Source organism: Caenorhabditis remanei, chromosome IV, assembly GCF_010183535.1.
Source record: "Caenorhabditis remanei strain PX506 chromosome IV, whole genome shotgun sequence".
NCBI lineage: Eukaryota > Metazoa > Nematoda > Chromadorea > Rhabditida > Rhabditidae > Caenorhabditis > Caenorhabditis remanei.
The window spans coordinates 23975054-23997999 of NC_071331.1; the positions used below are offsets into that span (position 1 = coordinate 23975054).

A 22946-nucleotide genomic window follows, 5' to 3' on the forward strand; every position below is an offset into this window, starting at 1 on the left:
TCCTAAAATCCTTTTTTCGATCTTTCCAAGTTTCCATCATCTCTTCCTAACCGGCTTAAAATAAAGGCAGTTTTTCAATTAGGACGTTTTGAAACTGTCTACTTGTTGCGAAATGGCGCTTTTACAGTACTCCGTTCCTTATTCCTCCTGTTACCGCCCTCTATACTGTTATCAAATTTTTTCAACAATTTAATTTTCAGATTTTCCCCTCCAAATTAACTAATTAACAATGACCGATGGTCCAATAACGAAAAAATTCCGAATCTGGAATCCGGCAGTTCCAGAAGATCAAAAGACTCAAGATGAGGAGACGACAGATGAGAAACCACTGGATTGTACCTCCAAAACAACTCAATTCCAGTTTCCAGAGGTCTTTCAGGTGAGTACGGTTTAGAACTGGTTTTGAAATGTCCTAGTTTTGAAACGTCTTGGTTTTAGAACGTCTTAGTTTTAAAATATTAAGACGTTTCAAAATCGGATGATTTGAAACTGGTTTCAAACCGTCTTGATTTCAAAAAAGCTTTCAAGCAAAAAAAACCGGTAATTTCGGAACTGGGACGCTTTGAAACCACCAGATGTTGGTTTTTACTGGTTTCGGAATGTTTAGTTTCAAAACGTCCCAGTTTCCAAAAATCCGGGTTATTTTGAAACCGAGTTACTTTTTTTACAACTAGAAACCACCCATTCTTATCACATTTTCAATTTTCACAACGGTTACAAAGTGACCCTACGTTTTAGAACTTTTTAATGGTTTTGAAATGTCTAGTTTTAAAACGTTCCGGTTTCAAATGGTAAAATCTTGAATCACAGAATCTCTTACAATTTGTTAAGCATCAGTTTCTGAAAAGTCTCATTTAATAAGAGAAAAATCTGAAACAGAAACTTTATTTCAACATTTTTCCGTTTTGAAATGTCGCAGTTTCGAAAAATCCGGGTTGTTTTGAAACCAGACCCTTTAGAGCCAGGACCCACCAATTCCCTTCCCGTTAGCCCGGCGTTTTCAGGTTTTATAACGTTTCCCAGTTTCAAATCTTTGTTTCAACAATTTAAGGTTCTAAAACGTTCCAGTTTCAAAAAAAGTTTCAAAACGTCTCCCTCCCCATTTCAGAACTACCTCCAACTGGCTCCCCTCATGCTCCGCCTCCAACAACAACGTCAAATGGAGGAGTTGGCGCGTCGCCAATTCCTTACCACCCTCTGCCACGTCGCTCCACCGCCACAGGCGGTGCAGAATCTGAATCTGAAGATTTCCACGTCTTCATCCTCGACGTCTACATCTTCTAACTCGTCGACGTCATCTAAGACATCTGGAGCATCGCAGGGGCTCCAGATGTCCAATCCATTGGTGGCCACTGCTCTCGGCAGCTCATTGGTCAATGAGAATTGCTGTGCGGTGTGTGGAGCGGTTTTTAGGTTGGTTTTTGCTGGAATTTTTATTTTTTGGGTACTGCACCCTGGCCTAAGACACCCCGACAGAAAAAAACTAATTCAGACTAACTGGCGACTTGGTGCAACACATGCGTAACAACCATCGGAAGAGCAAGTTCAAGAGAAAGGCCGATTTCAGGCAGTGAAGAGGCATGGAAATAAAAATTTTAATATTTTTGAAAAAATAATTTCAGTTTCAGCATTATATTATTATATAAAGTATGGTGAATAAAGTTGTTTTCTACTAGACGCTGAAAATTTGCTTAAAGAAAATTGAAAACCGGATCATTTATTCATAGTATCAAACTCCATTCGAATCACCATCACCGATTGTTTACACAACGTTTTTAATTTTACATATGAAATAGTTTCTTATCAGATGAGTCACTACCGTATTTCAGACTGAAAATGTGCTAGAAAGTTGGTTATTGGGTTTAAATGACTAAAACTCTGATTAAAATTTATTTGAATCAATTTTTTGGGTTCTTTGGCATTTTGTCCCACGGTACATTAACGACTAGTCATCCAACATATTTTTAAAGCTCATAATAATGCAATTCAAGTGAGTTACACACATCAAACTATTCACAATAATTGACATGATGTATATTCAGGAAGTGTTGTGATCTTCTACACTCTCCTTATCTCTGACTAATATTCAATGATTCTTCTCGGTAGATAACGATTGTAAACAATGCAAGTGCAGTGTTTGTTATAAAACACATCATCATTTTAACAATTATAAAAACCGAAACCCAAAAACTAATTACTGTCTGAAAAAAACGAAACGACATGAAACTTGACGACGTCTTGACATTCTTTGATGTACAGCATCCAAACCTTCCTCTTATTCTTTTGGGAATTTCAATTGGAGCAGCCGCTGTACTCGACGTAACAGGAGTATTCACTAATTGCTGGATTCGAATTGGCAAAAATTGTACAGGCATAGTGCCATTTGATTCGGTTAGTTGTTTTACATACGGATTTAATTGACCAATTAGCAAATTATAGACGGAACCTGCCTGGCTTGCTGTATCCAGTTGGATGTTGTTCATATCGGTTGGAGTTATGGTTATCATGATTGCTACATATATTGTTGTAATGTGAGTTTTTTTTTCACTTGGCTGGCTGGCAACTTTGAGTAGCCCCCATGGACTCATGTTTTATCAAACGGCTTCAAATTTGTATTCACCGTGTAGATCAGAACTAGATCTCCATTTTTGTTGTTGACTACTTTTTGATAGCTCCTCACGCTTTCGAGATATGCGCGTTCAAAAATAGAGTAGAAGAGAGAAAGAGTAAGTGGAGAGACGCAGAGAAGCTAAACGCCCTCTTTAAAGGCGCGTATCTCAAAAGCGTGAATAGCTATTGAAAAGTTGTCAACTACAAAAATAGAGTTTGCGACGTGATCTACATTTTTGCAGTTAGAAACTTTTTGATAGCTTTTAAAGGTTTTGAGATAAACGGCTTCAAAGTATTACCTCATTTTTCTCCACCTGGTTTGATTTTACTTCCTTTAAAAGCGCATATCTCGAAAGTGTGAATAGCTATCAAAAAGTTGTCAACTGCAAAAATATAGCCATAAATTTGATCTACTTTAATGGAGGGCGGATATAAACTTTCTATGAACCTATGACTAGTCGTCATACACTTTTTCTTTTTTCAGAATTGAAATTCGCCGCCGCGGTTATCACATCACAGTTCGCAAATGGCTATTACTCATTGGTATCTTATTTGTGCTCAATGTTCTTCTAATTATTAATCCTATCGTAGTTATCCCATGCGCTCTTTCTAACTACACAAATGAAAAGGTGAGTACCCACATCGAGTCACTTGAATCTCATCTCAAACCAAGATTTCAGCTGGGATGGTCGTATTGGTTGACAGGCATTGCGATAGGTGCTCTCTTCCTGGTCGAATTCTTCCGAATTCGTGTGAAACGACAGTGTACAGCTACTTGATCATTGAACATTTCATTTCTGTACAATTTCAATGAAGATCATACCTTGCCTCCACAAAATACCATTAGACCAAGATAGCATGCTTCGAATCACGACCAACTAGTTACACAACTCTTTTAATTGTACATATGCAATACTCTGTTATCAGATGAATCATTGTAAGCCCTAGTGGGAAGACCACTGAGCAAAAAAGTTCCTTAAGGACATTTTCGACAAAAAATTTTTTTTCGATTCGAAACAAGGAATTTTTGACATTTTTATTTTAAAATTGAGAACAAATGAAGAAAAGTATATTGATTCCCGGAGAAAAATATGATTGCCTCAATTTTCGTCGGCGGAAAAGTTAATGATGATCATTAGCGTTATTTATTCGGTGAATCGATTATTGTTTTCTTTGAAATCATTAAATACACTGCAGATCTACACGATGGATACAGAATAAGACCAAGCCGAGTGGGACTATCGCAACATATGATAACGCGCACGACCAACCCAGCTGAAATTTCGGTTTTAGATTCAAGTCACTTGATGGGTGCTTACGTCGAGTTTTTGAGGTGAATATAAAAGATACTTGTAATTGAAGTTATCAAGAGACACTTGAATAACTGCGAAAGAACTAAAAATTAGAAGAAGGGCGAGCGATGATATGATAAAAAGGAGTAGAAACCATTTGCGAAAATTGATGTGATAACCGTGGTTGAGGACTTGGATTCTGAAAATAGAGGGGATTTTAAGGATTTTAATCCGTTGAGGAACTCCCAACAACTCACACTAAAACAAAATACAAAGCAATAACGACAACCATAACTCCAATCGATATGAACAACATAAAACTGGCTGCCGTCAGCCACGCTGGTCCCGACTATAATTGGTCAATTAATCAATTAAATCCGGCTTAAACTAACCGAATCAAATGGGACTATGCCACCACATTGTCCGTCAAAGCAAACCCAGTTGTTAGTGAATACTCCTGATATGTCGAGTGCAGCGCTTATTCCAATTGAAATTCCAAGAAGAATGAGAGAAAGGTTTGGATATTTCTTTTGCAAGTTGTCGAGGCATGTCATGTTGTTTCAGAGAGTAATGAGTCTCTTTTGGGTTTCATTTTTATAGTACCCTTTTTTAACGACTTTTTTTTATAGTAAAATGATGTCGCTTTATTGCAAATACTATGCTTATCTAGCACGTAGAAGAATCATCGAAAATTAGTCAGTAGAGATAAGAGAAGTTTAGAAGATCACAAAATTTCAGAGTACGAAAATTCCAGAGTATCGACACGTAATTCCCATAAAACGCAATTTAATTGTCGAAATAAAAAAGTTCCGGCATTTTTTCTCACGTCAGAATGCAGACTCCGTAGTAATTTTGCACTGACTAGGGATGGTCGCCGAGTCGGTCTGGAGATATCGTTGGAAAGCTGAGAAAACGCTGATTCTAAATATATATTCAGTTTTTGCCCTCGATTTCAGATATTCGAGAAAAACGAGGTAAAAGTTTGGATCCAATGGCAAGTCATTAGTAGATTGGTAGGTGAAATTTACCACCATGTCGTCAAATTTACCATGAGATTTTGTGACTGATGGCATTAGCGTATGACTCAAGATTGAAGACTGGCCAGAGAGCTGACCAGAGCTTGAGCAAAAAGAGCTCAAAAATGTGTCGAAGATGCTCCAGGGGACCTAAACTATAGGGTCATATGGGTAAATTAACCGCATTTGAACCACACTCCTAATGGTGATAATTTTACCACGAGATATTATGTTGTGAGTTGACCAGTCACCTACAATCAAATACTAGGCTCAGTAGATTCTCACACGCTCACTGGCTCAGAATAGGAGCTCAAAAAGACGTCGAAGGTGCGCCAGCTGGCTCTAGCTATTGGGTCATATGGTTAAATTCACACCGCCCAGCCTATCCTCAGATGTAGTTAATTTCACCATGGGGTTCTCTTCTGTGAGATCTAGGGCCAGATTCAAGGTTGCTTAGATAGACGAAACTTTGATCCGTGGCCCGTAGACCTGACTTTCCGTCATGTGAACATCAAGTGTGGGTAATGTGAGGCCCACAGAGTCCATGTTTTTGGGAGGTTCTCGCGCGTTCTAGGCACATAGGACAGATCTCCAAATTTACACGTTTTGTCAAGTTCATGGCCAGGCTTTTTATCAATTTTCACTCAATGTTTGATCTGATGATGATGATTGTAGGAAAGGCACAATCATGTAAAACCTGATGGGTAAAAAATTTTTGTTTTATCTTCTATGTTGTTAAAATTGTGAGAGACTCCTCACTTCACACAACCAGGCAAGGATTGTGCGAGTCGAGGGCATAAGTAAGTGTGGTTTATTCTCAGACAAGGGGATCTTTTTCATACACCGGTTGAAAATTCTCATTTGACATATGTATGACGCATCCACAGAGAAGACGCTTCCATGTTTGTGAGTCACATTCAAATGCTAGCGATTAAAACTTTATTGTTTTTCATTAATTCTCAACATTTTACCGTTTTTAAATATTGTATATACAAAAAAAAAAAAAAAAAAAGACATTAGAGATGATCATAGAATATTATTATTCAGACTTTCCGGGTATCCGCGGCTTCATTCGATTTGGGAAAAGATAGTTTTGGAAAAATAGTCTTGGAAAGATGGTTGTTGTGGAGTGTGGAAAATTTTTACAGGAGGAGCACGGTGTTCTGAAAGATTTGAAGAAATGTTAACAAATATATCGATGATTACTTACGGAACTTTGGCAATAAACAGTTCAGAAATAGGATAGTATATCCTTTGCTTATCCATCACAACAAATTGTTCATCAGTAATATTCTCCTTGAGCCTGCTGTTGTAAAATTCAAGCAAGTTAACACCGTCTTGGATCGAGGGGACTTCACTTGGACATTTTGTAATCACTTCACAGTATTCAAGAATTCGACCGTCCTTATAGTAGAAAATTGCTTCATCTTTTGCCAATTGGTCAGCAATTCTGTACCGTAAAGTTTCCGAATCCTGCAGGAGTCCACATTCTATGCCCAAACCTCCACGATATCTTATTTCACGAAAAGTACGAAACATCTTACATTGACTTGTATATTTTGATCGAATATTACGAAGAGGGTCCATACAATTACATCGTTTTCCACGTTTGCCGGATAATTTTGGAGGCATTAGAAAATCTGAAAAACAATTATAGAAAAGAGAGAACTCAGAAACAGGTCACCTACCACTATCACGTAATAAATCACGAATGACAATTTTGCGTGACGGTTAAAACCATAGAATGAGAGAGTATGAAAAGGAGAGACGAAGAAAACAAAATAAAAGTTAGTGATGACGTCATCAACCAAAAAGTAACAGCTGACGTTTGCAGAGAGTGATTTGAGATATTCATAATCTGTGGCTCATTCTCATCTTTTTACCGCATGGTAAATGGTGACCTATTTTTAAGCTCTCATTTCTCATTTCTTTTCTCGTTTCGTATCGTCCGTTTATTCATCCTTCTTCATCCTTTCTTTTTCAGTTATGAAACGCAAAACGCTAAACACTCACAATTCACCAGGAGGACCCCCTCCACCAACTAGTCTTGAACCAAAGACGAAAAAGAAAAAACCAGAAAGTATATTTCTTGGAGAAGAAGTGACCAAAGACCACACAAGAACGGATATGAAGAGAAAATATAAACCATCAACAAGTCCAGCTCAGAATCAAGAAGGATTTTCAGAAGAAAAGAAAAGACAGTCTAAGCCAGCCAGAATAGTTTCGACACAAAGACGTGAGTGATAATGAAAACATAAAGAATTTCAATTATTCATTTTAGATGGCAGAGGACCGCAGCGAAAAATGCAATTACGAGACTTTGAAAGAAGCGAGACCTTTCCAACACCTGAGGAAGAAGAGTTTTTCACAGAAAATGTTATAACTTCTAATGAACCACATTTTCGAAGACACAACAGCCAGTTTCTGATTGCGGACACTGTCAGAATGAAATTCGTTAATCTTGATAAAGTAAAAGACAACAAAATACTCCATCAGCATGTGGCCAAGCTCTTGGACATTTTTATTCGTAGAATGCTCAAAAAAGCAGGAGGAAATCTGAAAACAACCAAATACTGGCTTCAGTAAGCTTTATCATAATTTCAAATCATAAGAAGAACGTTTACAGACTGAACCATGATGGGTATACCGATAGAGACGGTTTCTTTGTAACCCACAAAACGTATGCAGTGGCTGATGGAGGAGTGATAATGAATGAAATTGCTAAGCAGATGCAATCTAATAAAGAGCTACGCTTAGATGAAAGTTTTACTGTTGCTATGAACGTTTTCAAGGATAAACAATCACAACTACGAGGCAGGGGAACACAGACTACTCGGAAAACTGATAAAATTGAAAAAATAAGAAAAGCACTATTGGTAAGGCATACTGGCTTTTGTCAAACTATAATATTTGTTCATAACAGAAACAACATTTCGGTGTTAGCCTCAGCAGGGTCACAGGGATGAGCCACTGTCTACCAAAAGCACTTGCACTAGGAAAACTGGAAAGTGATATAGAAACTACGACCAACGGAGACGAAAGGCAGAAAATGGAAAAATTTTATCGAAGCCTCGTAAGACCAGAGGTACTTTTAGACTCTTTGATTGTCCGTAATATGTGCTTTTTACAGATAACCCCAAAATTCAAAAGTGAATCACAAGGAAAGCTTGCCAAGCAGCTTTTGGCCGATGCAGGGATGGATGTGAACAAAGAGGAGCACGGCCGAAAAGATCTTATAGAGCTTGCAAATTATCTTTCAAACTATCAAATAATATTGTGGACTGCAAACAAAAAATCAAGCCGTCCCAACTGAAGAAAAGCGCTTCAATCCCGATGGCAAAGGATTTATTGGATTATTTTATTATGAAGGACATTATGAACATGTGAATCACACCAAAGGAAAACACGCATCAAGGTAAGTTATCAATTTATCGTTATAAGATATTTTTATTATTAGGTTTTGTTTCCAATGCTCTACTTTTGACGACAACCAGCATTATCGAAAATGTAAAGCCAAGTGCAAAAGATGTGGCACCGTGGGATGCAAACAAGAAGATGAGAACATTCATTGCAGCTTTTGTAATATTTACTTTCGAAGTAGAATGTGCTTCGACGCCCATCTCACTCCACAATCAAAGAAGGGGTTGTCACATTGCAAGAAATATAGCAGGTAACTAATCAATTAGACAAACATTAGTAATGTCTTACAGATGCGAAAAGTGCAATTTGATTGATAGATCAGAGAGGATTCGTGGAGAAACACACGTATGTGACGCAAAAGCATACTGTCCTATATGCAGGGAGAAATCATTGAAGGGTCATACTTGTGCTCACCACGTCCCTGACGAGATGGAAAAGTTGAGGAAGCAAGAAAACCAAAAACAATGGGCTATTATCGTGTATGATATGGAATGTATTGTGGCAGAGTCGGGATTATTCGAAGGTAAGGACGTAAATATTCAAAGCATACATTTTCCTTTTTCCAGGACATATTGAAAGAGGTCCCAAGCACAAACCCAACTTTATTTGTGTAAGAATGATCTGCAGTGATTGTCGAGGAGAGGAAGGATGTCAATTATGTTTCCAACCATGGACCTACAGCTACAAGGATTTTCCACCTTTCAAAAACAACAAACACGATTCTCCATTAGCCAGTTTTGCAGATTTCCTACTACATAACCCACGGGCAAATGGTGCATATGTGATCGCACATAATGGTGGAAGGTATGTTTCAGTAGTTAACTTTTTCAACTTCCAAGATATTTTCAGGTATGACCATGTTATGTTGTTAGCAGAGCTCGATAGACAAGGAGGCACAAAGGCAAAAGAACCAAAAATTTTACTGAATGGGATGACAATCATAACGGCAGAGTTTGAATATGAGAAAAGAAAGCTGCATTTTCGTGATTCTTTCCAATACTTGCAAATGGGATTAGCAAAAATGCCTGGAGCTTTTGGCCTGGAGGGCGAGGCAAAAGGTTTCTTTCCCCACTTATACAACCATCCGGACAATTACGATAAAGAGTTGAAAACGTTGCCAGCAAAGGAGTACTACAGCCCACAGTTCATGGCCCCTTCTACAAAGAAAGAATTTGATGACTGGTATGAAAAGCGTTACCATGATGGATTCAAGTTACATGATGAATTGCTAAAGTATTGCCAATCTGATGTTCGCATTCTTACATTAACATTGATGTCTTTCATTGAGGTAAGTAAATTGTTTCAACCTGTTAGTATTTTTGTTTTACAGATGTGTGAATCGACTTTCAATGGTTGGAATCCAATTGTCAATGGATGTACTATAGCTTCCTATGTTATGTTCGTATTGAAGCACGAATACATTAAAAAAGGAGATGTTGGATATATTCCCGAGAATGGCTATGGAGGAGGAAATAATTCAATGTTAGCGTTAAAGTATATCCAATGGCTCGAGAAAATAGATCCAACACTACATTTGAAGTACAAATTACGTGGAGGGGAAGTCAAAATTGAAGCTAATGGACATTCTTACTTTGCTGACGCTTTCAATGAGGCCACAAATGAAGTTTTTGAGGTATATTTTCATTTTTGATACAAACCCATTTCATTTACACGCACACAAACACACACAGACCCAAGGAAGACTGACCCTCACAGCAAGTGAGGTGAAGGAAACCTTTTTCTCTGTATCGAATAATATTAATTTTCATGTAATTTTTTCAGATTTACGGATGTGTATGGCACGGGTGCCCAAAGTGTTATCCGGATCGTGACAAGAAATGTCCAATGAGGCCCGACAAGACAATGGAAGCTTTGTATAAGGAAACAATGAAGAGAGAAGAAGATATTCTAAATGAGGGATTTAATCTAAATTCTGTTTGGGAATGTGAAATATACGAGCAGATGGAAAAAGATAGAGAGATGCAAAAATTCTTTGAACTAGTAAGTTTTCAAACAAATAGGCTAAACATAAAGTTTTCTTCAGAACAAGTACGATCAAAGACTCAAACCACGCGAAGCATTGTATGGAGGAAGAACACAGGCATTTCGATCAATGGCAGTTGCGATTGAAGACATACTTCTAAATTATTATGATTTCAATAGTTTATACCCATATCTCAATGCAGGAGGTACAGCTTACCCGCGAGGAAACCCAATTGTGGTCGATAAGGACTTTCCCAATACTGATGAACCATTAAAACTTAAAGGTATGCATATTTTTCCTATTCTTACTAACATTTACATTATAGGAATTGTGTTTTGTGATGTACTACCCACACAAGACGCAGCCATGGGGTATTTACCGCAGAAAATAATGAAGAAACTCATGTTTGTTCTCTGTAGAACTTGTGCGAATAATCAGAATATTGAAGGAAAATGTACACATACCAAGGTCTCTGAAAGATTTTTGACTGGAGTATGGTGCACAGATGAGCTGAACAAGGCCGTTTCTAAAGGGTACAAGGTGCTCAAGTACCATGAAATCTGGCATTGGCCAGAAGAGGCTTGGGTCAAAGGAGGGTTCTTTGCCGATTACATCAGACCTCTATTGAAATTGAAACATGAAAGTAGTGGATGGCCAAAGGAAAATATGACGGATGAGGAAAAGAAAGCATACATCGCAAGAATATGGGAGATGGATGGAGTCAAACTGGATCCCTTGAAGATCATAAAAAACAAAGCACTGCGAAGCCTGTGCAAAATATTTCTCAATTCCGCCTGGGGTAAGTAGAAATCTATTGTCTTCTAATGTTGTTCCTTCTTCAGGAAAATTTGCACAAAACCCAATGAAAGTTGAGACAAGACTCATCTACAACAGTGATGGACTTGCAATGACCAATTTTTTCAACGATCCCAACTTTGAACCAACTGGACTACTTCCTTATGGCGAACACAAGCATTTCATCTCAAGAAGACCCAAGAAAGACTTTCTCAAAACATCACCATTCACAAATCTTGCTATCGCGGCGATCACAACATGTGCGGCCAGGTTAAGACTCACTGAAGCTATAGAGAGAGTTGGAATCGAGAATATGATTTATTGCGGTATGTGAGTAAATGTAACACAAATACAACTATTATTTTTTAGACACTGACTCTGTGATTTTCAAACAGAAGAAAGACAGTGACCCTCTTGGGGACCTCAAGGGAGATAATTTAGGCTACTTAACGAACGAAATTCCACCAGGGAATGAGTTGGTTGAAGCCGTAGCAATGGCTCCAAAGGTTTATGCATTGAAGATAAGAGACAAGGACGGCAACTACAACTATACAGTAAAAGCAAAAGGAATGTGTTTGAACAGTGGCAACACTGGAAGTATCAACTTTGACACTATGAAAAAAAGTGTAGGTATCAGTTCTGTTATGCTTTGGCAAACGTATTCTTTTCAGATGAATGCATTCATTCGAGATGGCGTAGCAACTCCCATGGAAGGCGAGATGTTAACGTTCAAAAGAGGAGATAATGCATTAGATGGCCTTTGGACCTTCAGATTGAAGAAGACTCTTAACCCTCGAATGGACAAGGGACACTACGTTGATGGTGTTGTAGCACCATTCGGACAAATATCAGGAGATATACAATTAATTAATGATTATCCTTTCTAACATTGTAAATAAATATTGTAGAGACAAAACATTTGTACACATTTCATACACAATCTGCACAATCTACGCACAATCTTTGCACAATCTTTGCACAAAAAATATATTGAAAAACAATCTATGCACAATCTCAAAACAAAAATTTTGCAGAGACACAATCTATGCACAAAAATGTTTTGACAGAAATCAGTGTGAAATCTTACAAAAATTGAGAAAAAAACAGCACTTTTATCAGGTTTTCAAAGCTTTTTAGTCAATTTTTCATGTGGACATGTCTGATTTCACGACAATTGTATGCATATATCAACGTTCTTAGTAATTTATTCTGAACAAATACTCGTTTTAATAGCATTTTCATACATACAGGTCTATATTTTGATCCATATACAAGCACTTTTACAATATTTTGGTGTATATGCACACGTTTTTGATATATTTCGGTGTATACGCACACGTTTTCACAATATTTCAGTGCATATGCAGACATTTTCACAATTGTTTAATGTATATGCGTACATTGCTTGCATTATTTTAGTGTATACGCACAGATTTTCACAATACTTTAGTGTATATACACCCATTTTCACAATATTTTGATACATACGCACAGATTTTTAAAATATTTTGATCCATATGCGTAGATTTTCGCAATACTTTGGTGTATATGCACCCATTTTCACAATATTTTAGTTGTATATACATACATTTCAACATTATTCTGGGGTATACGCACAGATGTTTGCAATATTTCTGTGTATATACACATGTTTTCAAGATATTTTGGTGTATATGCACACCCTATCACAATGTTTTAGGTGTATATGCACACTTTCTACATTATTTTTGGTGTATGCACACACATTTTCACGATATTTTGATGTATATGCGCACATTATCACTATATTTCAATCCATATACATAACTTTTTTACTTTATTTTCATACGTGGACACACGTTTCAGACTACTTTGTATGTATGTCTACGCATCTTTGCCTACACGTCTACACTTTTTTCGTGCGCATACACATATTTTTCATGTATTCCTACAGATGTTTCGTTTATTTCTGCACTTTTTTCAAGTATTACCACAGATTTTTCGTAAATGCACATATATTTTCGTGCGCATACACACGTTTTTACATGTGCCTACAAATTTTTCGTGTATGTCTTCTAGTTTTTTCATATACGCCTACATTTTTCATGTATAACTACATATTTTTTGTGTATGCACACATTTTTATGTATGAATACAACTTTTTTCGTGTATGTCTTCTAGTTTTTACATATACACCTACACTTTTTCGTGTATACCTACATATTCTTCATGCATACCGGCATATTTTTGCGTATGTCTACACTTTTTTTCTCTATAGGATTATGGTTTTTCAATCTTTTGAGATGATACTCGAGCTTCAATATGGTGGCAACGTTTCTTATTAACAATATTTACCGTGATACACACTAACTTATTCATATTTCGAAGTACTTGTCACCATATTACCGCGTAATGCAAAGAAAGCTAATGATACGGGCGCGCATTTTTGCGTCTAGGGATGTTTTCCGAGGAAGATGTTTAGTGTTTGTTCATCAACAAATGCCTAAGTTCAGACGTATAAGCTTCATATTTTTATCAATAACTACTTATATTTGCTACCGTTTTTATCTATGTTCATATTTTCTTTACATTAGGTGGTCATGGTATACAACATTTTTCATGGACATATACCTACAGAGCATCAGCATACTACATTCTTCAATTCTATCAACAAAAAACACTAAGGTGTAGTTTTTCAATGATGGTTTGATAATCTATTTCAGGTACAAGATATGCAACCAACACTATGTATCCTTGAAGAAATATATGTGTACAGAATAGAACTAAATAGGTAAGCGAGAATTTCCAGAAAGGAGAAGGCTTTTTGTGACCTATGAACTTTCTCTGCGTCTCTCACTCTTTCACATACAGATACTCAGGGACTATTCTGTGCCATTCCGTATTTTTAACGTCATCGTGATTGGTGATCTATTTCCTACGCTCTCGTCGTGTCATCATTATGGATTCCTGTGAAGATTTTGATATGTGTGAGGACTTGGACAAAGCAGATATGTACTTGCCAACTAAGAAAGAGGATAACTCAAAACCATGCAATCATCAAGAGATTGAAGACCGTTTTCGCGAATTCAAGCAATCAACATACAAAGAAATTCACCAACTGTCTTGTGCTTTGAAGAAAGTTGGATATTCTCCTTTATGTCCGGACTTCAAACGCCGAACAGATTTGGATTATATTCGCGAATGTTTGGATCGAATGACTGCTGACCAAGCCGTGTTTTACAGCCGAGCTGGTGAAGTATTGGTAGGGTGCTACGTCACTCCTTTACGACCGACTGAAGTTCAATGTGGCCAAGGGAATCTTAACCTTTGCCAGTATTTTGCTGCTAAATGGTGCTATAACATTGATGACAACCAGTATGTAGTGATCAACGGATGTGGGGCTGCTTATCCTGTGTCAGAGCTGTTCATCGTCAGAGTTCCAAGGTAACTACACTTGTTTTAGTCAGAAAATATATTGGTTTTTTACAGACCTGAAGCTATGCAAAACGATAGAGAGGTTCGTGCTCAGAAGAAACGAGACAGCGGCATGAGATGGTCAATACCTTCACAGGATATTTCTGGCGCTCAAAAAATTCTACGTCCTAACAAGTGATATGCTATTCCCAAATTGATGAATAATTGATCTTTATGTATATGTTTTGTGTGCTTACTCCTACTTGTTAATAATGTATCAATTTTACACGAAAAATGCAACAATATCAGTTACACAACTTTTTTATAGTGCCTAAAACTGTGTTGAATAAAGAACTATACATAATGTGAAGTTGAAAGAAACATCTATAAACATGCGGTCTTTACCACAAAGTCATCAAAAACAAAAGAACTGACAGGTCTTTGAACCAAATGGGTTTGAAACATATGCATACTTTATCAAAAGACAGTGTCTTCTAACCCATATGCATTATTCGTCGGCATAATTATAACATATAACTCCAATAAATGATTATAGTCATAATTTGTGTGCACTTTCGGAGATTGTTAAAGACAAAAAGGGGAATTTTTGAAGAAAATAAGAGGAAAAGTAACTCAAATAGGTGCAAAGTCAAATAGCTGCATTGCGATATAATAAGCTTTGTAGAGAACACACGAAACCTATGTTTCAACATTAATTTAGCAAAATATTTGTATTTAGAAATACCTTTCATTGAAAAAGTCATTCAATTTATGAGTTTTTGTCATGAATACTCATTTTTGCAACTCAAAACAGCACGCAAAAAGACATAGACCCCCGATATTTTTCCGCAATTGTAAGGGTAAGGGGAGGGATGGTCCGGTTTTTTGGCACTCGGTGAGATAGAGTGTGTAAAGACAACACACCCCGGTTTTTTGACGACGCGAATAGCGGCTAGTAGTATGGAGAGATAGGCGAGACGGCGGGAAACCCCCCCCCCCCCCCCCCCCCCCCCCCGGTTTTTTTTCCGCTAGTGGGGGCCGCCGCTTTGGGTGGGGAGGAGGGTGGTCCCGTTTTTTTCCGCTGGGGTGACGAGAGAGTGTGTAAAAAGAGGAGGGTGCCCCGATATTCTTCCGCTGGGTTGTGGGGTGGCGAACAGCTGCTAGGGGACCCCCCCGCCCCGACTCTCATCTCTCCATACTACTAGCCGCTATTCGCGTCGTCAAAAAACCGGGGTGTGTTGTCTTTACACACTCTATCTCACCGAGTGCCAAAAAACCGGACCATCCCTCCCCTTACCCTTACAATTGCGGAAAAATATCGGGGGTCTATGTCTTTTTGCGTGCTGTTTTGAGTTGCAAAAATGAGTATTCATGACAAAAACTCATAAATTGAATGACTTTTTCAATGAAAGGTATTTCTAAATACAAATATTTTGCTAAATTAATGTTGAAACATAGGTTTCGTGTGTTCTCTACAAAGCTTATTATATCGCAATGCAGCTATTTGACTTTGCACCTATTTGAGTTACTTTTCCTCTTATTTTCTTCAAAAATTCCCCTTTTTGTCTTTAACAATCTCCGAAAGTGCACACAAATTATGACTATAATCATTTATTGGAGTTATATGTTATAATTATGCCGACGAATAATGCATATGGGTTAGAAGACACTGTCTTTTGATAAAGTATGCATATGTTTCAAACCCATTTGGTTCAAAGACCTGTCAGTTCTTTTGTTTTTGATGACTTTGTGGTAAAGACCGCATGTTTATAGATGTTTCTTTCAACTTCACATTATGTATAGTTCTTTATTCAACACAGTTTTAGGCACTATAAAAAAGTTGTGTAACTGATATTGTTGCATTTTTCGTGTAAAATTGATACATTATTAACAAGTAGGAGTAAGCACACAAAACATATACATAAAGATCAATTATTCATCAATTTGGGAATAGCATATCACTTGTTAGGACGTAGAATTTTTTGAGCGCCAGAAATATCCTGTGAAGGTATTGACCATCTCATGCCGCTGTCTCGTTTCTTCTGAGCACGAACCTCTCTATCGTTTTGCATAGCTTCAGGTCTGTAAAAAACCAATATATTTTCTGACTAAAACAAGTGTAGTTACCTTGGAACTCTGACGATGAACAGCTCTGACACAGGATAAGCAGCCCCACATCCGTTGATCACTACATACTGGTTGTCATCAATGTTATAGCACCATTTAGCAGCAAAATACTGGCAAAGGTTAAGATTCCCTTGGCCACATTGAACTTCAGTCGGTCGTAAAGGAGTGACGTAGCACCCTACCAATACTTCACCAGCTCGGCTGTAAAACACGGCTTGGTCAGCAGTCATTCGATCCAAACATTCGCGAATATAATCCAAATCTGTTCGGCGTTTGAAGTCCGGACATAAAGGAGAATATCCAACTTTCTTCAAAGCACAAGACAGTTGGTGAATTTCTTTGTATGTTGATTGCTTGAATTCGCGAAAACGGTCTTCAATCTCTTGATGATTGCATGGTTTTGAGTTATCCTCTTTCTTAGTTGGCAAGTACATATCTGCTTTGTCCAAGTCCTCACACATATCAAAATCTTCACAGGAATCCATAATGATGACACGACGAGAGCGTAGGAAATAGATCACCAATCACGATGACGTTAAAAATACGGAATGGCACAGAATAGTCCCTGAGTATCTGTATGTGAAAGAGTGAGAGACGCAGAGAAAGTTCATAGGTCACAAAAAGCCTTCTCCTTTCTGGAAATTCTCGCTTACCTATTTAGTTCTATTCTGTACACATATATTTCTTCAAGGATACATAGTGTTGGTTGCATATCTTGTACCTGAAATAGATTATCAAACCATCATTGAAAAACTACACCTTAGTGTTTTTTGTTGATAGAATTGAAGAATGTAGTATGCTGATGCTCTGTAGGTATATGTCCATGAAAAATGTTGTATACCATGACCACCTAATGTAAAGAAAATATGAACATAGATAAAAACGGTAGCAAATATAAGTAGTTATTGATAAAAATATGAAGCTTATACGTCTGAACTTAGGCATTTGTTGATGAACAAACACTAAACATCTTCCTCGGAAAACATCCCTAGACGCAAAAATGCGCGCCCGTATCATTAGCTTTCTTTGCATTACGCGGTAATATGGTGACAAGTACTTCGAAATATGAATAAGTTAGTGTGTATCACGGTAAATATTGTTAATAAGAAACGTTGCCACCATATTGAAGCTCGAGTATCATCTCAAAAGATTGAAAAACCATAATCCTATAGAGAAAAAAAGTGTAGACATACGCAAAAATATGCCGGTATGCATGAAGAATATGTAGGTATACACGAAAAAGTGTAGGTGTATATGTAAAAACTAGAAGACATACACGAAAAAAGTTGTATTCATACATAAAAATGTGTGCATACACAAAAAATATGTAGTTATACATGAAAAATGTAGGCGTATATGAAAAAACTAGAAGACATACACGAAAAATTTGTAGGCACATGTAAAAACGTGTGTATGCGCACGAAAATATATGTGCATTTACGAAAAATCTGTGGTAATACTTGAAAAAAGTGCAGAAATAAACGAAACATCTGTAGGAATACATGAAAAATATGTGTATGCGCACGAAAAAAGTGTAGACGTGTAGGCAAAGATGCGTAGACATACATACAAAGTAGTCTGAAACGTGTGTCCACGTATGAAAATAAAGTAAAAAAGTTATGTATATGGATTGAAATATAGTGATAATGTGCGCATATACATCAAAATATCGTGAAAATGTGTGTGCATACACCAAAAATAATGTAGAAAGTGTGCATATACACCTAAAACATTGTGATAGGGTGTGCATATACACCAAAATATCTTGAAAACATGTGTATATACACAGAAATATTGCAAACATCTGTGCGTATACCCCAGAATAATGTTGAAATGTATGTATATACAACTAAAATATTGTGAAAATGGGTGCATATACACCAAAGTATTGCGAAAATCTACGCATATGGATCAAAATATTTTAAAAATCTGTGCGTATGTATCAAAATATTGTGAAAATGGGTGTATATACACTAAAGTATTGTGAAAATCTGTGCGTATACACTAAAATAATGCAAGCAATGTACGCATATACATTAAACAATTGTGAAAATGTCTGCATATGCACTGAAATATTGTGAAAACGTGTGCGTATACACCGAAATATATCAAAAACGTGTGCATATACACCAAAATATTGTAAAAGTGCTTGTATATGGATCAAAATATAGACCTGTATGTATGAAAATGCTATTAAAACGAGTATTTGTTCAGAATAAATTACTAAGAACGTTGATATATGCATACAATTGTCGTGAAATCAGACATGTCCACATGAAAAATTGACTAAAAAGCTTTGAAAACCTGATAAAAGTGCTGTTTTTTTCTCAATTTTTGTAAGATTTCACACTGATTTCTGTCAAAACATTTTTGTGCATAGATTGTGTCTCTGCAAAATTTTTGTTTTGAGATTGTGCATAGATTGTTTTTCAATATATTTTTTGTGCAAAGATTGTGCAAAGATTGTGCGTAGATTGTGCAGATTGTGTATGAAATGTGTACAAATGTTTTGTCTCTACAATATTTATTTACAATGTTAGAAAGGATAATCATTAATTAATTGTATATCTCCTGATATTTGTCCGAATGGTGCTACAACACCATCAACGTAGTGTCCCTTGTCCATTCGAGGGTTAAGAGTCTTCTTCAATCTGAAGGTCCAAAGGCCATCTAATGCATTATCTCCTCTTTTGAACGTTAACATCTCGCCTTCCATGGGAGTTGCTACGCCATCTCGAATGAATGCATTCATCTGAAAAGAATACGTTTGCCAAAGCATAACAGAACTGATACCTACACTTTTTTTCATAGTGTCAAAGTTGATACTTCCAGTGTTGCCACTGTTCAAACACATTCCTTTTGCTTTTACTGTATAGTTGTAGTTGCCGTCCTTGTCTCTTATCTTCAATGCATAAACCTTTGGAGCCATTGCTACGGCTTCAACCAACTCATTCCCTGGTGGAATTTCGTTCGTTAAGTAGCCTAAATTATCTCCCTTGAGGTCCCCAAGAGGGTCACTGTCTTTCTTCTGTTTGAAAATCACAGAGTCAGTGTCTAAAAAATAATAGTTGTATTTGTGTTACATTTACTCACATACCGCAATAAATCATATTCTCGATTCCAACTCTCTCTATAGCTTCAGTGAGTCTTAACCTGGCCGCACATGTTGTGATCGCCGCGATAGCAAGATTTGTGAATGGTGATGTTTTGAGAAAGTCTTTCTTGGGTCTTCTTGAGATGAAATGCTTGTGTTCGCCATAAGGAAGTAGTCCAGTTGGTTCAAAGTTGGGATCGTTGAAAAAATTGGTCATTGCAAGTCCATCACTGTTGTAGATGAGTCTTGTCTCAACTTTCATTGGGTTTTGTGCAAATTTTCCTGAAGAAGGAACAACATTAGAAGACAATAGATTTCTACTTACCCCAGGCGGAATTGAGAAATATTTTGCACAGGCTTCGCAGTGCTTTGTTTTTTATGATCTTCAAGGGATCCAGTTTGACTCCATCCATCTCCCATATTCTTGCGATGTATGCTTTCTTTTCCTCATCCGTCATATTTTCCTTTGGCCATCCACTACTTTCATGTTTCAATTTCAATAGAGGTCTGATGTAATCGGCAAAGAACCCTCCTTTGACCCAAGCCTCTTCTGGCCAATGCCAGATTTCATGGTACTTGAGCACCTTGTACCCTTTAGAAACGGCCTTGTTCAGCTCATCTGTGCACCATACTCCAGTCAAAAATCTTTCAGAGACCTTGGTATGTGTACATTTTCCTTCAATATTCTGATTATTCGCACAAGTTCTACAGAGAACAAACATGAGTTTCTTCATTATTTTCTGCGGTAAATACCCCATGGCTGCGTCTTGTGTGGGTAGTACATCACAAAACACAATTCCTATAATGTAAATGTTAGTAAGAATAGGAAAAATATGCATACCTTTAAGTTTTAATGGTTCATCAGTATTGGGAAAGTCCTTATCGACCACAATTGGGTTTCCTCGCGGGTAAGCTGTACCTCCTGCATTGAGATATGGGTATAAACTATTGAAATCATAATAATTTAGAAGTATGTCTTCAATCGCAACTGCCATTGATCGAAATGCCTGTGTTCTTCCTCCATACAATGCTTCGCGTGGTTTGAGTCTTTGATCGTACTTGTTCTGAAGAAAACTTTATGTTTAGCCTATTTGTTTGAAAACTTACTAGTTCAAAGAATTTTTGCATCTCTCTATCTTTTTCCATCTGCTCGTATATTTCACATTCCCAAACAGAATTTAGATTAAATCCCTCATTTAGAATATCTTCTTCTCTCTTCATTGTTTCCTTATACAAAGCTTCCATTGTCTTGTCGGGCCTCATTGGACATTTCTTGTCACGATCCGGATAACACTTTGGGCACCCGTGCCATACACATCCGTAAATCTGAAAAAATTACATGAAAATTAATATTATTCGATACAGAGAAAAAGGTTTCCTTCACCTCACTTGCTGTGAGGGTCAGTCTTCCTTGGGTCTGTGTGTGTTTGTGTGCGTGTAAATGAAATGGGTTTGTATCAAAAATGAAAATATACCTCAAAAACTTCATTTGTGGCCTCATTGAAAGCGTCAGCAAAGTAAGAATGTCCATTAGCTTCAATTTTGACTTCCCCTCCACGTAATTTGTACTTCAAATGTAGTGTTGGATCTATTTTCTCGAGCCATTGGATATACTTTAACGCTAACATTGAATTATTTCCTCCTCCATAGCCATTCTCGGGAATATATCCAACATCTCCTTTTTTAATGTATTCGTGCTTCAATACGAACATAACATAGGAAGCTATAGTACATCCATTGACAATTGGATTCCAACCATTGAAAGTCGATTCACACATCTGTAAAACAAAAATACTAACAGGTTGAAACAATTTACTTACCTCAATGAAAGACATCAATGTTAATGTAAGAATGCGAACATCAGATTGGCAATACTTTAGCAATTCATCATGTAACTTGAATCCATCATGGTAACGCTTTTCATACCAGTCATCAAATTCTTTCTTTGTAGAAGGGGCCATGAACTGTGGGCTGTAGTACTCCTTTGCTGGCAACGTTTTCAACTCTTTATCGTAATTGTCCGGATGGTTGTATAAGTGGGGAAAGAAACCTTTTGCCTCGCCCTCCAGGCCAAAAGCTCCAGGCATTTTTGCTAATCCCATTTGCAAGTATTGGAAAGAATCACGAAAATGCAGCTTTCTTTTCTCATATTCAAACTCTGCCGTTATGATTGTCATCCCATTCAGTAAAATTTTTGGTTCTTTTGCCTTTGTGCCTCCTTGTCTATCGAGCTCTGCTAACAACATAACATGGTCATACCTGAAAATATCTTGGAAGTTGAAAAAGTTAACTACTGAAACATACCTTCCACCATTATGTGCGATCACATATGCACCATTTGCCCGTGGGTTATGTAGTAGGAAATCTGCAAAACTGGCTAATGGAGAATCGTGTTTGTTGTTTTTGAAAGGTGGAAAATCCTTGTAGCTGTAGGTCCATGGTTGGAAACATAATTGACATCCTTCCTCTCCTCGACAATCACTGCAGATCATTCTTACACAAATAAAGTTGGGTTTGTGCTTGGGACCTCTTTCAATATGTCCTGGAAAAAGGAAAATGTATGCTTTGAATATTTACGTCCTTACCTTCGAATAATCCCGACTCTGCCACAATACATTCCATATCATACACGATAATAGCCCATTGTTTTTGGTTTTCTTGCTTCCTCAACTTTTCCATCTCGTCAGGGACGTGGTGAGCACAAGTATGACCCTTCAATGATTTCTCCCTGCATATAGGACAGTATGCTTTTGCGTCACATACGTGTGTTTCTCCACGAATCCTCTCTGATCTATCAATCAAATTGCACTTTTCGCATCTGTAAGACATTACTAATGTTTGTCTAATTGATTAGTTACCTGCTATATTTCTTGCAATGTGACAACCCCTTCTTTGATTGTGGAGTGAGATGGGCGTCGAAGCACATTCTACTTCGAAAGTAAATATTACAAAAGCTGCAATGAATGTTCTCATCTTCTTGTTTGCATCCCACGGTGCCACATCTTTTGCACTTGGCTTTACATTTTCGATAATGCTGGTTGTCGTCAAAAGTAGAGCATTGGAAACAAAACCTAATAATAAAAATATCTTATAACGATAAATTGATAACTTACCTTGATGCGTGTTTTCCTTTGGTGTGATTCACATGTTCATAATGTCCTTCATAATAAAATAATCCAATAAATCCTTTGCCATCGGGATTGAAGCGCTTTTCT

At 37.2% G+C, this 22946-nt stretch overlaps 7 protein-coding genes across 7 annotated transcripts; 4 read left to right on the top strand and 3 right to left on the bottom strand.

Moving 5' to 3' along the window:
• Positions 1–229: 229 nt before the first annotated feature.
• On the top strand, positions 230–1574 carry GCK72_016015 (uncharacterized protein; the record flags this gene model as incomplete). The annotated part of the gene is made up of 3 exons (XM_003092426.2): positions 230–379; positions 1109–1413; positions 1493–1574. 3 exons carry the CDS (start codon positions 230–232, stop codon positions 1572–1574), a joined length of 537 nt encoding a protein of 178 aa, XP_003092474.2.
• A 646-nt stretch (positions 1575–2220) lies between these two features.
• On the top strand, positions 2221–3389 carry GCK72_016016 (uncharacterized protein; the record flags this gene model as incomplete). Its single annotated transcript, XM_053731262.1, has 4 exons — positions 2221–2391; positions 2440–2531; positions 3095–3239; positions 3291–3389. The coding sequence occupies 4 exons, from the start codon at positions 2221–2223 to the stop codon at positions 3387–3389; spliced, it is 507 nt and encodes a 168-aa protein (XP_053586034.1).
• Positions 3390–3792: 403 nt separating this feature from the next.
• GCK72_016017 (uncharacterized protein) lies at positions 3793–4456 on the bottom strand (the record flags this gene model as incomplete). The annotated part of the gene is made up of 4 exons (XM_003092432.2): positions 3793–3885; positions 3930–4101; positions 4160–4251; positions 4295–4456. The coding sequence occupies 4 exons, from the start codon at positions 4454–4456 to the stop codon at positions 3793–3795; spliced, it is 519 nt and encodes a 172-aa protein (XP_003092480.2).
• Positions 4457–6124: 1668 nt separating this feature from the next.
• GCK72_016018 (uncharacterized protein) lies at positions 6125–6550 on the bottom strand (the record flags this gene model as incomplete). The annotated part of the gene is made up of 1 exon (XM_053731263.1): positions 6125–6550. One exon carries the CDS (start codon positions 6548–6550, stop codon positions 6125–6127), a length of 426 nt encoding a protein of 141 aa, XP_053586035.1.
• A 354-nt stretch (positions 6551–6904) lies between these two features.
• On the top strand, positions 6905–8231 carry GCK72_016019 (uncharacterized protein; the record flags this gene model as incomplete). The annotated part of the gene is made up of 5 exons (XM_053731264.1): positions 6905–7154; positions 7200–7500; positions 7545–7794; positions 7842–8003; positions 8049–8231. The coding sequence occupies 5 exons, from the start codon at positions 6905–6907 to the stop codon at positions 8229–8231; spliced, it is 1146 nt and encodes a 381-aa protein (XP_053586036.1).
• Positions 8232–14055: 5824 nt separating this feature from the next.
• Positions 14056–14709, top strand: GCK72_016020 (uncharacterized protein; the record flags this gene model as incomplete). The annotated part of the gene is made up of 2 exons (XM_053731265.1): positions 14056–14540; positions 14586–14709. 2 exons carry the CDS (start codon positions 14056–14058, stop codon positions 14707–14709), a joined length of 609 nt encoding a protein of 202 aa, XP_053586037.1.
• Positions 14710–16468: 1759 nt separating this feature from the next.
• GCK72_016021 (uncharacterized protein) lies at positions 16469–17122 on the bottom strand (the record flags this gene model as incomplete). The annotated part of the gene is made up of 2 exons (XM_053731266.1): positions 16469–16592; positions 16638–17122. 2 exons carry the CDS (start codon positions 17120–17122, stop codon positions 16469–16471), a joined length of 609 nt encoding a protein of 202 aa, XP_053586038.1.
• Between the last annotated feature and the right edge of the window lie 5824 nt (positions 17123–22946).